Raw genomic sequence first — 15,553 nt, 5'->3', positions numbered from 1 at the left:
ATCCCTTGTTGCTGTGGCTCTGGCATAGGCCAGTGGCTACAGCTCCAATTAGACCCCTAGCCTGGGAACCTCCATATGCCACAGGAGCGGCCCAAGAAATGGCAAAAAGACCAAAAAAAAAAATTAATAAGATCATCTCTCCCTAAGAACTACACTTGCTGTTTTATCAATATTTAAAACTACTCCTCCCTTGGAGTTCCCGTCATGGCACAGCAGAAACAAATCCAACTGGGAACCATGAGGTCCGATCTCTGGCCTCACTCAGTGGGTTAAGGATCTGGCATTGCCATGAGCTGTTGTGTAGGTCACATACGCAGCTCGGATCTGGCATTGCTGTGGCTCTGGCATAGCTAGCAGCAACAGCTACGATTAGACCCTTAGCCTGGGAAACTCCATATGCCACAGGTGCAGCCCTACAAAGACAAAAAGACAAAAAATAACATAATATAACATAACATAACATAACATAACATAACATAACATAACATAACGTAACGTAACACAGTTCCATGTCTCATTTTCAATTAAGAAAAAGGATACTTCTGTTTTATTAGGTTTGTGCCACTGCAAAAATTTAATACTGAATTTGATCTTGATTGTACATGATTTTTTTCTCTGCTAGAGAGTGACGTGTATTTGGGGAGTCTGTGTTTTGTTCATATTGGCTGCCACAAACTCTGTGACCTTGTGAGAGCCCATAAGTACGGAGAAAGTGAATGAATGAAAAAGTGGCTGACACATGGATGGGCAGATGAGCCACTGGTGAAGAGATGCTCCATTATGCTCTTAATGTCAAAGTATACAGGCTCACTCTCACCCCACTAATCTTTTTGCTGCCTCTCTTACATCTTTGTTTCTCAAGGTGTAGATTAAAGGGTTGAGGCTGGGTGTGACAACAGTATAAAGGAGGGCAGTGAACTTGCCTCCATCTTGAGAACTTCCTGATGGAGGCTGAAGGTATATGCACATGGCTGGAGTGAAAAACAGAGATACAACCATAAGATGGGCTCCACATGTCCAAAAGACGTTCTGAAGTCCAGCTGTTGACCGCATCCTCAGCACAGCACGGGCAATAGCACCATAGGAGCTGAGAATGAGGATGAGAGGTATGAGAACAAAAACGGAGCTCGTGACCATGAGGGCCAGCTCATTAGCTGTCTTGTATCAACACAAGACAGTCACAGCAGTGCTGGAACTTCACAGAAGAAATGGTCCACTTGGCCATGTCCACACAGGGGTACCCAGGAGGTAAATGAGGAATGAAGTGCCAAGTTGGTGAAGCCACTTACCCAAGAAGCCACAGCCAACAGATGGCAGAAACGAGGGTGCATGAGGACAGTGTAATGCAAGGGTCTACATACAGCTGCATAACGGTCATAGGACATCACCACCAGCAGCACACATCCTGTGGATCCCAGTGCAAGGGAAAAGTAAAGTTGAGTCATGCAACCTACATAAGACATGGCTTTTCCTGGGCCCCAGAGGTTGACCAGCAACTGGGGGATGAAGCTGATAGAGATCCAGAAAAGACAGGTTTGAGAGGAAGAAGTACATGGGAGTGTGCAGATGGGAGTCCAGGTATGATACGATAATGATGAACAGGTTGCCTGTCAATGTCATTAAGTAAAACATTGAGACAACCACAAAGAGAGTACTACTTCCACACGAGGCCAATTGGAAAAACCTAGCAGGACAAAGTAGCCTCCAGAAGTTGCATTGAGTTTTTCCATCATCATTCATTTCCTGTTACCTGGCAAAAGAATTACATACACTCAAGATAAATGGAAATACAACTGCCAAAGCAATTTTGAGAGAAAAGAACACAGCCATAAGTACAACCCTCCCAGACCTGAGATTTTACTACTAAGCTACAGTCATCAAAGCAGCATGGTACTGGTACAAAAGCAGACACATACATCCATGGAACAGAAAGGCCCAGAAATAAACCCACTCACCTATGGTCAATTAATCTCCAACAAAGGGGACAGGACTATACAATGCACAAAAGACAGTCTCTGCAGCACGTCGTGCTGGGAAAACTGGACAGCCACATATAAAACAAGGAAACTAGGACATTTAATCACACCACATACAACAATAAACTCAAAATGGCTTAAAGATCTAAATGTAACAACAAAACCACAAAACTCCAAAAGAGAACATAGGAAAAACACTCTTTGAGATAAATCATAGCAATATTTTTTGGATCACTCCCTATGGGAAAAGAAATAAAAACAAAAATTAAATGGGGGGACCTAATTTATCTTAAAAGCTTTTGCACAGCAAAGGAAACCACGGACAAAACAAAAAGATACCCTACAGAAAGGAAGAAAAGTTTTGCAAATATGTGACCAACAAGGAGTTAACATACAAAATATCCACAGAGTTCAGGTACAATTCCCTATCAAAAAAAAAAAAAAAAAGAAAAAAGAAAAAAGAACAAATAACTCAATCTTAATACCAATAGAAGACCTGAAGAGAAATGTTTACAAAGACATACAATTGGCTAACAGGCACATAAAAAGATGCTCAATTATTAGATAAGTGCAAATCAAACCAACAATGAGATATCACATTACATCTGTCAGAATGTCTATCATCAAATAACAACATTTGTTGTTTACAAATAACAAATGTTGAGGAGGAGTTGGGGGGAAGGGAACACTTGCATGCTGTTGATGGGAATGTAAACTGGTGCAGCCACTGTGGAAAGCAGTAAGGAGGTGCAGCCAAAAAATTAAAACTATAACTACCACACAATCCAGCAATTCCACTCCCAGATAGACACCCTGAAAAAAACAAAAACACTAGTTCCAAAAAATGCACCTCAGTGTTCATAGGAGCACTATGTACCATAGCCAAGACATGGTAGCAACCCAAGGGCCCATCAACAGATGGTTGGATTAAGAAGATGTCGTATATATACATATACACAATGGAATACTACTCAGCCATTAAAAAGAATGACATACTGCCCCTTGAAGCCATGGGGATGGCCCTAAATTACATTATGCCTAGTGAACTAAGTCAGACAGAAAAAGACACACACTCCACATAAGAGTCACTTATGTGGAATCTAAAAATTAGCATTATTAATTATTCCAAAAAGAAACAGACTCACAAATACAGAAAACAAACTGGTGGTTTCCAAAAGGGAAAGCGAAGGGAGAAGAGACAAATTAGGAGTACAGGACTAACAGATATAAACTATTATGTACCAAATCGATAGGCAAAAAAGATATACTCTACAACACAGAAATTATAGCCATTACCTTATAATGGCCTATAATGGGGTTTAATCTGCAATAATAATGAATCACTCTGCTGTACACCTGAAACTAATATATTATTATAAATCAGCAATACTTCAATAGAGAAAAAATTCTCCAAGAACCACAGGGACACACAAAAAAGAAACAGAAACCAGTTTGAAGAGCCTACCACTTTTCAATTCTGGGACAATTAGGCTTTAAGGGAAACTGTGATACTAATGAGATGAAAGAAATAAGAATCCACATTCGTATGAGGAATTTTAGAGAAAAAATAGATAGTAGAAAAGACAAAGTTATCTCTGTAAGCAGTATCCTAATTAATAAATATAAGAACATATGGGACACATATACACAGTGGAATATTACTGAGGCATGAAAAAGAATGGAATAATGCCACTTAAGCAACATGGATGGACCCAGAGTTTACCATACTAAGTAAAGTAAGTCAGACAGAGAAAGAAAAACACTATGTGGTATCACTTATATGTGGACTCTAATGAAAATTATGCAAAATAACTTATTTAAAAAACAGAAACAAACACACAGATTTCAAAATCATTCTTATGGTTACCATGGGGGAAACCATTGGGGGGAGACAAAAATTGGGAGGGTGGGATTCACACATAAACACCACTGTGTAAAATAGATGATTAATGAGAACCTGCTGTACATAGCACAGGAAAATTTACTCAATTGTCTGTAAAAACCTATACGGGAAAAAGAATGGATGTTTTTACATGTATGACCGAGTCACGTCGCTATATACCTTCAACTAATATAACATTGTAAATTGACTACACGCCAATAAAATTAAATTGAAAAAAATAGAATGATGGGGTTCGAAAAGCATAAACGGATGCTAAAAAATGGGGAATGAAAGTAAGATGAGAAATAGGAACATAGGTTAAAATATCTCCCCACAGAGTTCCCTGGCGGCCTAGCCGTTAAGGATTTGGTGTTGTTAATGCTGTGCCTCAGGCTCTATCCCTAGCACAGGAATTTATGCATGCTATGGGTTCAGCCAAAAATTAAAACAAATTTAATTAAATATTTTCCCACTAATTACTTGCTAATTACAAAATGAAAAGCAGTAGCCTTTACATTAGAAAAACCTGGCGGACATCACCATATAGCCAAGTAATCAATGTTAACATCTCCGATGTTAAGACAAACCAACAGCATGTGACTACTGATATGATGCTATGAATAGGACATTATGTTTCAGTCATATTCCTGCCAAAAAATGCACAGCCTGACCTTAACAATGAAGAAACAATGAGACAAACTCACACGGAGACAACTTGGACAGAAGAGCTGGCCTGCACGCTTCAAAAAGGTCATATTCAAAGAAGATAAATGAACTGGTCCACATTAAAGGACGTCAAAGAGACATACTACCTAAATGTCTGCTTCTGAACTGGGAAAAAATAGCTGTTAACAACATGACTGAGACAACGTGAGAAGAATGAATATGAACTACGGGTCAGATGATAATATTGTATCCATATTAAATTTTCTACTTTGTTAACTATACACTGGTTATGTAAAATAATATCTCTGATCTTAGGGGAAAACACTTAAATTAAGTATTTACAATAAAAGGATGGGTTGTCTCCACATTAGTCACAAAAAGAGATGATATAGATAGATGAGAGGGAGATAAGGAGAGATGGGTGACAGATGGATACATAGACATTGATGATAGCTAGCTAGACGACTGATACATAATAGAATAAATATTTCAGGCTGAATGTAAACTTCTGCTGACTCTGGTCAAAAGGCTAATGATAGTTCTTTGTACCACTTTTGCAACTTTTCTGCAAATGTAATATTTTACCAGATTAAAAATTTTTTTAAGTAAATACAAAGGTTTTTTTTCTTTTTACTTTTATATTTCATCCAGATATTTTCCCTGCTGCAGAGAAACAACTTCTTCACTGCTGAATTCTTCTCACTCACCCGAGGGTGATGTCTGGGTAAATAGTAACTTGAACATTTTCTAGCACAGCTACAAAGGAAAATTTCCATGGAACATAATCTTTTAAACAATTAGCTTTAGTGTTCTTTTCAGCATTTTCATGCCATTTCTGCTTATCTGATTATCAAAAACACAATAATTGCAATCCAGATAATCTTACACACAGATAAAAAGATATGGTGAACAATATAAACTCATTTATGATTTCAAAATTTTGACATAGGGTAAAAAATATTGAGCTTCAATTAAATATTCTTATAGAAAGAACTTTATCTTCCGATTTGTTTCCTCACACTCATAGCTTATTTCTAAACTGAAAATTAAATACACATAGAGATACCAAAAAAAAAGAGAGAGACAGACACAGGCACATCCATTTATGGATACCTGTGATATGAACAAAGCTGAAAACCTTAGTTCACATGAATAGATCTGTGAGGCAGATAGGGAGAACAGTGGTAGAATGCCTCCTAAAGAACATGTACATATCACTATTTTGAAAAGAGAAATTTTTAGGAACAGGAAGGTATAAACTCATTGAGAGAGCAAAGAAGCAAGGAAGGGTGTGGGATGGAGAAAACAGAGAGTAAACTGAATACTAGTGCTTAAAGCTGGAAGTGCATATATGTCTATCACAGGGCTGAGGAACCTGAACAAAGGGCCTGAAGTATGTTTCATGAAGAATTCTGAATGTTTAACGAAAGCATTAAATGGCTGTTCATCATTTAATATATTGTTACCAGGGATCTTATGTTTCCTTTTCTTTAAGAAAAGATACATTTCAGAAATAGCTATAACTCAAGTGATTTCTTCGCCTCTTTCATAGGAAAGTTTTCCACTGTATTGTGACAAGCCATTTCCTCCAACCTCACACTCTTCCTTTCTTCTTGGCTCTCTCGCTGAATCTATAGCTTCCTTTTCCTAAAAAATTTCTCTTTTCAGATCAGTTAAATTCATGTGTCCTTTAAGAGGCATTTTACGGTGATACCACTGTGTTACAAATTTATGCTCCTTCTTGTGGACTATGAGTGCACTTTGGCTGTTTAAAACCCAAAGAAGCAATAAATTGCTCTTCCTCTGCCCACCCCCCCCACCAAAAAAGAGGCATTTTATCAAGGTTCTCCCCCTGTACTTGACGGATCTATTCATGTGAACTAAGATTTTTAGCTTGCTTCGTATTATAAGTATCCTACCAAGAAATATCCCTCTGTCTCTCCGTGAGAGCTTTGCCTCATCCAATAATGTCTCATCACTTCTGTTTCCTCACACAGCAAATTCTTTCTCTCACACTTCCTAACAAGCTATGGAAAAAAAAAAAAAGAAAGAAAGAAAGAAAGAGAGAAAGAAAAAAGAAATGAAACAAACAAACAAACAAACAAAAATAATAGAGCCACCTCTGGTTACCACTTTTGAGGTCTCTTACTTGCTCAAGTACCATTCTTAAAAAAGATGTTAGCACTAGATATTGAGTTTCAACAGGAAAGTTAGAAACAGTTTGTCTCCAAGCCTATAAGACTTAAAACTCTTAATAAAATAATCAGAAGTAAGTAGGAGTTCCCGTCATGGCGCAGTGGTTAACGAATCCGACTAGAAACCATGAGGTTGGGGTTCGGTCCCTGCCCTTGCTCAATGGGTTAATGATCCGGCATTACCGTGAGCTGTGGTGTAGGTTGCAGACGCAGCTTGGATCCTGCATTGCTGTGGCTCTGGCGTAGGCTGGAGACTACAGCTCCGACTGGACCCCTAGCCTGGGAACCTCCATATGCCACGGGAGCGGCCCAAGAAATAGCAAAAAGACAAAAAAAAGAATCCATGATGTCTATGGTGTATATATCTTAACTAGATTTAAGAAAAAAAAAAAAAGAAAGAAATAAGTAACAAACAATAGGAACGTTACAGGTAAGTTATTTTTTACGAAGGAGTGGGAAAAAAGATTTCAACAAAGATTGTTTTCTTGCATTGTGGAATGAAATATCACCTTTTCTTAAAAATAAGACATTAATGGATTTCCCATCGTGGCTCAGTGGTTAACGAATCCATTTAGGAACCATGGGGTTGCAGGTTCCATCCCTGGCCTTGCTCAGTAAGTAAAGGATTCGGCGTTGCTGTGAGCTGTGGTGTAGGTCGCAGACAAGGCTTGTATCCGTCCTTGCTGTGGCTCTGGCATAGGCCATGTAGGCCGGCGGCTACAGCTCTCATTTGACCCTGAGCCTGGGAACCTCCATATGCCACAGGAGTGGCCCTAGAAAAGATAAAAAGACAAAAAAAATAATAATAAGACATTATTTTTAAATGTCCTTATTTTTAAATTTCTATGGAGGAAATAGTGACGGACATGAGTTTCGCCTCCCCATCCCCATATCACTGGTCAGCTGTCTTTGTTCTCATATTAGTCTTTCAATACCCTTACCTAGGGCATGCCTAACACTCAAACAACTCCTTTCACTAAATGCCCTTTCTGTGTCTGTCCATATTCCCTCTCTTTGCCCAGCTGATGCCTCTTTATGTAGGGACCAACCTGATCTCTGGTTTTCATCTCTTTCACATCACCAACATAAAGGGATGGCTGGACAGATGCACCATAGAGTCTAGTCTACTGCATCACACTAGGAAAGCAGAGTCTGAAAATTACTATGGTTATCATGCTACACAACAGAGAATTCTGAGTCTACTAAAAGATCTGGTTTAGCAGGGAAGAGGAGCTCATTAGACCATTCAGTGTCTCAGGGGATAGACCCCTTCTCCTAGAGCAAATGGAGTTTTATGGAAACAAAAGAATAATGGGACATGCTTTCCTTGACTGGGGCCATTGGGAGGGTAAATCCCAAAGTGGTAAGTAATGCTCTTCAAGGAGTTGTCCTAGTTACAACAGTGTCTCAGGAATACCTTCAACATGATACACTGTTGCCTGAAGAAAACAATGACTCCATAGACCAACCTTCACTGATGAGCATGCTCATGAAGCTGTATTTATAGGGAGGGGAACAGGTTACCCTGAAATTTCTTCCCCAATTCCTCATCATGCTAAGGGCCACATTTGAGGAATAACTTGTTAGAGGTGGTCTAAGTGGGGGAATAGGGAGCATGAGAGATTTGAAAAGTGGGATACATTAAAAACTAAATTGTACATTTTTACTATTAAATAGAGTTAATTGTCTCTGCCTAACATCTCTAAACATCAAGGCCAAGTTTAGCCCTGCAAAATATTGAAAATAATCTTTGAAGACCATTCAAACTATAACTCAGAAGGTAACCACCAAAACTCTGAAAACTTATAACTATTTAAAATTTCCTAAACATCCTTATGAATAATTTCCCTTGAGGTCTTGCCAAGAGATTTGCCATAATATAGAAAAAATAAAATACGACTATATCCAATAACTGGCTTGTTAGTGTACCAAAAAAACAGTATATGATGAGTTTATGAATTAAGAAACATTTTAAAATTATGATATTGTTTCTAGCTAATATATGACATCGATAGAAAGAAAATCTGGGTTTGGAAATTGTATTACAATAAGATTACATTTTTTTAGTAAGTGGAGTTGACTTACAGTGTTGAACCAATTTCTGCTATATAGCAAAGTGATCCAGCCATACATATACATACATTCTTTTCCTCATATTATCTTCCATCATGTTCTGCCACAAGAGACTGGGTGTAGTTCGCTGTGCTACACAGTAGGACTTCATCACTTGCCCCTTAGAAATATAAGAGTTTGCTTCTACTAACCCCAAACTCCTAGTCCATCCCACTCCCCCCTCCCCCTTGGCAACCACAAGTCTGTTCTCCAAGTCTCTGAGTCCGTTTCACTTTTGTTGATACGTTCATTTGTGCTATATTTTAGATTGCATGTACAAGTGATATCATTTTAAAAATTGTGATTTTAAGAGAGCAATTGGGTATTTTGCTTTCTGTTTAAGAGAAGTACCAGAAAACAGTCTTTATGTGTCTTTGGTCCTTCCTGATTGTTGTACAAATTCAACAAGGAAAAGACATAAACATTCTCCACAGTGCTTAGTACATAATTACTCCATACATGTGAGCTACTATTACTATCATGGTGAATTTTAACTTGAACTGATATTTTAACAAACAATTCTGCTTTAATTCTCTCTTATTCTTTATTTCAGATACTTAAAATATTACACACACATAGAAAACCTATATTCCCACAACTCAGAATCATCAACTCTTACTTTTGTCATTTATTTCCAGCATTTTCTGGCACCTAAAATATCACAGAGAAAATCAGTGTCCTTTCTATCACTCCCTGACCCAAAACCCAACCCAGAGGCAACTACTATTATGAGCTTGGCATGTATCATTCCAGCTCCGTTCAATGCATATCAAATATTATGCATGTAATAAATATTTAAATATTAATATAATTACATGGCTATATATTCAGAGTTTAAATTTTTCTATTGGGGGGAATTTAAACAGGGATCCGATACTAGCAGAAAAACCCAGCTATCATAAGGTGGGAAACGTCTGACAACCTGGGCTAGAGCAGTTTGTATCAAGCACCAATATTCATACTTGGTGAATGTTCAAATATAGTATCATGTAATCAGCACAACCCTACACGCTTGTGTGTGTGGAGAGAGGGCATTGCTGGGAAGGACATAATGCTCTCTCTGGAGACACAATCTTCCTGGCATCAGACACGGTCCTGATGACAATAAAAGCTTCTCAGTGCATAGCCTTAGAAGTGAGGGCTGGGGAGCTTTACATCCTCTGAACGTGGGGAGGTTAGAAGGAGAGCATGCAGACAAAATCAGGGAGTGGCTCCTCAAAAGCAAATACCATCTACTTTTTTTCCTCAAAAATGATGATTGAAGGTTTGTGATATAACTGAGGTCTTAAGAGTGCTGTGGAAGATGGTGGATGAAAGCTTGAAAATGAATAGCCAGCATTCGAAGAATAATTCAGTTCTGGACATTGTTTTAATCAGTTAGTGTCTCCCCTCTCTGAAGACCATAAAAATTTCCTCAGTTTGCCAGTATCCCTGTCATAAAGGATAAGTTGTGACTTATGCTGTAGGTTGTTTTAAATTAATTATTTCACAAGAATTAGATACAGCTCTTGTTGTTGGGTAATTGGAAATGCCTGTATCATCCTGTACATGTTACACACATCGAGTGCTAAAATAGTCTGCGAGCTTATGTTAAGGCATCACTCAGCTAGATATTAGGTCCTCGATGAAATAACTACGGATAAATGGTGGAAAGCAATGGGAAATCATCTCTGCCATATTCAATGGCCAGTTTATTTAAATTGTACCTATGATTCAAGCATTTTAGAAATGACCATTTCAGAATAATGGAGACTAATATTTACTGAGTTTTTCTTATATTCCAGGCACTGCACTAAGCGTTTCAGGTAAAATATCTAGTAATGTATCACATGATTTCCTCTGGCTGATAGGAACTAAAGAAACATTTCATCATGACAATAGAGACTAATAAGGGACTGAGTCAGTTAAGGAACAGTTCTAGTTATGTGGAGCTGGCTCCAAATGAATCACTTCTGCTGGGTTATTTCCAAAGCAGAGCTGTAGACAAGGTACATGTCTTGGATTTTGGGCTGGGTAAGCTGGCATATGAAGAAAGCCACAAGCTATTGAAATGATCTTGTCTCTCTCCTCTATTTACTTTTTCATACATCCACCTATCACTGAAACTCCATCTCAAGATTTAAACCTGCAGAATCTTGTCAATGTTCAATGGCCACTTGATCTTTCATCACATTGAGTAGGAATCTACACAGTGTATCATGGGCATGAAACTCCTATATCTTTAGATTAGAATCATGGTGCATTATTTGGTTGATGGCTGATTCTTAAAATAGGTTATTTTTATAGACTGGCAATATTAGAGAATATTGCACACAGTGTCTAATGAGTTCATTAACATGACATTTCTAAAGGGCAAGAGTTTCTGATGGTGATAAAGTGCATGTTAATTTCTTATTTTGTCTTTTGGTATCTTTCTTTCTTTTTAGGGCTGCACCTACAGCATATGGAAGTTCCCAGGCCAGGGGTCAAATCGGAGCTGCAGCTGTCAACCTCCGTGACAGCCACCGCAAGGCAGGATTCAAGCCACATCTGCAAACTACACCACATCTCACAGCAACGCTGGATCCTTGAGCCACTGAGTGAGGCCAGGGATCAACTCCATGTCCTCATGGATATTAGTTGGGTTTGTTTCCTCGGTGCCACAATGCGAACTCCAGGCACTCCTTAATTTCTTAGTTTGAATTCACAGTTGCCTCTACAATGTTGGCACATTAAAACCAAAGCAATTCAGCAAGAAAGAGGAAGGGCTTCATCATTCTTCCTTCACACCAACATGACAAATCAGAAACTTTAGCTCGAGAAAATATGTACCAGGTGAGAGACAGAGAATGTTCATGCCCAACTGTACTGCCTGAGATGCTCCTTCCTGCAGACCCCTGACACCTGCCTTGAGCCTCTCGCACCCTTTCTGTAGGCAATGATTAAAATTAACCATTCTTGGTGTGTACATAAAGCTGACCTCTACTACACGGATCTTAGGTCAACAGACAAAGGTTAAGATGGAGAGTAAATCCAGAAAACAACAGGAAGAGTACTGAAAAAAATCAGATTTTACCTGGTGTAGAATTATTCCAAGTGACAGGGAGGGAGAAGAGAACTGAACAATTTTGCTTGCATTCTCACCCCCAGGGAGACCCATATATTTATTTCTATATGATTTAATAATTATTTCTAGACAGAGTATCCGTCTTTGCCTTTTTAAATGTTTAGAAGCACTCAGAGATCTTCACTATCTTGGATGCCTTAGATTTTCAGCTGTCTCTGAAGTTTACCAGGTTTTAAAAAGTCCTTACCACTGGAAGTCTTTTAAATTCACCCTGTGGGTCTAAGACTATCACATGACTAAGAGCAGGCATCAGCCTTTGTGCACTCAGCCCGCACTGTGGGCCATCCACCAGTAGGTGTCTCTCATTCCCACAGCCCCTGACTCCAACGCACAACATGGACTTCTGCTGTCTACAGTCTAAATGGGAGCAAGATATTTAGCAAAAGAAATCTTTGTGATGTCATCAGTTGCGAAAGAGTCACGCATTCTCCTTTTGTGGTTGGGATATCACCCTCAGGCCTGCCATCAGAGTCACTGAGGTAACTGCAATTTGTTTCAGATACACAAAGACAGAATAAGATACACATCTTTACACTTAAGCAACAAAACAGATGACAACTCCACATCCAGAATTTTCTATGCAACTGCATAGGCTATATTAAGAAGTCAGGACAGCAAGAAAATATTTTGGGGAATTCCCGTCGTGACTCAGCAGTTAACAAACCCAACTAGGATCCATGAGGATGCAGGTTCAATCCCTGGCCTCTCTCAAACAGTTAAGGATCCAGCATTGCCAACAGCTCTGGTATAGGTCATGGATGCAGCTTGGAGCTGGTGCTGCTATGGCTATGGCTATGGTGCAGGCCCAAAGCTACAACTCCAATTGGACCCCTAGCATGGGAACCTCCATATGCTGTGGGTGTGGCCATGAAAAGCAAAAGAAAAAAGAAAGAAAAGAAATAAAGAAAACATTTTGGATTTAAAAAAAAAAGATAAAATATTGTCTCTGTTTTCTTTGCCACAACTTCAACTGAATTGTGATGCCACATGGAAAGAAGAAAGATTAAATTGTACTCATTAATAGCAAAAAAGGGAAATGTTTCTAAATGCTTTAATATAAGTGTAAATGCATTATAATAGAATACCTGATGTGTGACCACATTTTTCAGCATTCATAGATGCTAAGGATCCCCAAAATCATATAATGTTTCTTATTACATATTTAACAGAATTCTGAACCAGTCCGTTTATTTCTGTTCTTTTTTCCTTCTTTGTTGAATCCAGGACCTACAACAGAAACTGAAAAATACTTTGAAAACACACTGTGCTCAAAAAATACTTGTGAATAAATGAGTAAAGAAAGCAAGTCAGTGGCTAAAGAACAGGAAAGAAATAGGTAGGTATGGGAGAAACTTTATTTGGTAGTATTTGGCAACTGGTAAAATGAAGGGATGAGAGAGAGAATTTTTAAAACTTTTTTCCATTTCATGCCTGCTGACTAGATTATTTATAACAAATCAACTAGGAGAGTGAACATGGAATAGGATTTGGTTTCAAGATGAGGGTAACTTCCAAACTTTGAATTTTAGAATAGCAGAAATCTATCTCTCTGACTCACGAGAGCTTGTTAAGAGTAAGAGAAAGATTCAGATTTCTATGTGAAAGACTCTTGATGATGACCTTGCCTTCTTTTTTTCAGGCATGACCTTCAATTGTTCCTTGTGGCAGGACAACAGCATGTCTGTCAAACGCTTTGCCTTTGCCAGATTCTCTGAGGTCACTGAACAGTGTTTCCTTTTGTTTACCCTCATCCTGCTCATGTTCTTAGCATCACTGGCGGGCAATGCTCTCATAGCCACTGCCATCTGGACCAACCCGGTCCTCCACACCCCCATGTACTTCTTCCTGGCCAACCTGTCTCTCTTGGAGATTGGCTACACGTGCTCTGTCATACCCAAGATGCTGCAGAGCCTTGTGAGCGAGGCCCGAGGAATCTCTCGGGAGGGGTGTGCTACACAGATGTTTTTCTTTGCATCTTTTGCTATCAGTGAGTGCTGTCTTTTGGTCGCCATGGCTTTTGACCGCTATATGGCCATATGCTCCCCACTTCACTATGCAACATGAATGAGTCGTGGAGTGTGTGTCCATCTGGCAATGGTTTCTTGGGGAGTGGGATGCATGGTAGCCTTGGGCGAGACCAACTATATTTTCTCCCTGGACTTCTGTGGCCCCTGTGAAATAGACCACTTCTCTGTGACCTCCCCCCTATCCTGGCACTTGCCTGTGGGGATACCTCCCATAATGAGGCTGCAGTCTTTGCTGTGGCCACCCTTTGCATTTCCAGCCCATTTTTACTCATCATTGCTTCTTATGGCAGAATTCTAGCTGCCGTGCTCAGCATGCCCTCACCTGAGGGTCGCCAAAAAGCTCTTTCCACCTGTTCTTCCCACTTACTTGTAGCAACACTCTTCTATGGCTCAGCATCTGTCACCTACTTGAGACCCAAGGCTAGCCATTCACCAGCAATAGATAAACTCCTAGCCCTCTTCTATACCGTGGTGACATCCTTGCTCAACCCCATCATCTACAGTTTACGGAACAAGGAAGTCAAGGCAGCTCTTAGGAGAACTCTAGGCAAGAAAAAAGTATTGACTCATAGGTAGATACCAGAGGACCACACAAGTTGCCCTTTGAAAAAGATGTAAAGTCAGCCTAAGAGGAATGAGAGAGAGAGAGAAAGAAAGAAAGAAAGAAAAGAAAGAAGGAAAGAAAGAAAGAAAGAAAGAAAGAAAGAGAAAGAAAGAAAGAAAGAAAGAAAGAAAGAAAGAAAGAAAGAAAGAAAGAAAGAAAGAAAGAAAGAAAGAAAGAAAGAAGGAAAGAAAGAAAGAAAGAATGGATGGATGGAAGGAAGGAAGGAAGGAAGAGGGAGGGAGGAAGGATAGAAGGACAGAAGGAAAGAAGGAAGGAAGGAGGGAAAGAAGAAAGAAAGGAAGAACTGTACTTGTCAATCTGTTTTGTAAGAACCTTCTTGAATAACAGTGATTGTTATTTTGGAGATCCCTCTGTACTCACAGTTAAAGTTCTCATTACCAAATTCTGGAAGGAAGTTGGATACCAAAGAATTTTAATAGATGAGTCCAACACTAGACAGGTTTCCCAAAATGTTCCCATTTAGGCTAAAGTATAGGCTAAAAGCACAAATTGCCAGATTATATCTCAGAAGCCTAAAAAGTTCTCACTCTAAACTCTTAGGCATTTTCGAGCCCCTGAGGGGTCCGTATGACTTCTGCAGTGGTCACTGGGGTACTGCTTCCACATATGTGTGTCCCACATGGCTCTTTATGCCCTATTAGCTCTGTAATGTGCATTACTTCCTTCCATAAAAAGGTTTCAAAATTCTTCAGTCTTAATTATTGGTACACGACATAGAGTTAAATAGTTCCTTTTTGAGTTGTGTGTACTATAAAAATATGTAAACATCCAAAAAAAAGGAAAATAATTAAAATTTTAAAAGTAATCCAAAATGTCTCTGGTTCATCCCAGGTTTTGGCACACACACACACACACAAAAAAAAAAAACATCAGAAATATCTGTTGCAGACTATTAAAGGAAAATTAGGGGATATTTTCACCAGAGTCCTCATGGTGAAAATGTTTTTCAAAAGAAGGAGAACTC

At 39.0% G+C, this 15,553-nt stretch overlaps 2 protein-coding genes across 2 annotated transcripts; one reads left to right on the top strand and one right to left on the bottom strand.

The window, feature by feature from the left end:
- Positions 1-813: 813 nt before the first annotated feature.
- LOC110259011 (olfactory receptor 2J3-like) lies at positions 814-8,270 on the bottom strand. Its single transcript, XM_084970487.1, has 6 exons — positions 8,189-8,270; positions 5,232-5,367; positions 4,563-4,633; positions 1,491-1,607; positions 1,290-1,405; positions 814-1,158 (listed from the first exon to the last, which is right to left on the bottom strand). Exons 1-6 carry the CDS (start codon positions 8,268-8,270, stop codon positions 814-816), a joined length of 867 nt encoding a protein of 288 aa, XP_084826613.1.
- A 5,308-nt stretch (positions 8,271-13,578) lies between these two features.
- LOC110259005 (olfactory receptor 10J1-like) lies at positions 13,579-14,001 on the top strand. The gene has a single exon (XM_021082303.2). The coding sequence runs from the start codon at positions 13,579-13,581 to the stop codon at positions 13,999-14,001; it is 423 nt and encodes a 140-aa protein (XP_020937962.2).
- The last annotated feature ends 1,552 nt before the right edge of the window (positions 14,002-15,553 follow it).

The sequence above is a fragment of the Sus scrofa genome, chromosome 7 (genome assembly GCF_054392235.1).
Source record: "Sus scrofa isolate SSC_HxYL_T2T_F1_AM1 chromosome 7, Sscrofa_HxYL_maternal_Yorkshire_Landrace_v2.0, whole genome shotgun sequence".
NCBI classification, from domain to species: Eukaryota; Metazoa; Chordata; class Mammalia; order Artiodactyla; family Suidae; genus Sus; species Sus scrofa.
This window is presented reverse-complemented; position numbering and strand designations above follow the sequence as displayed.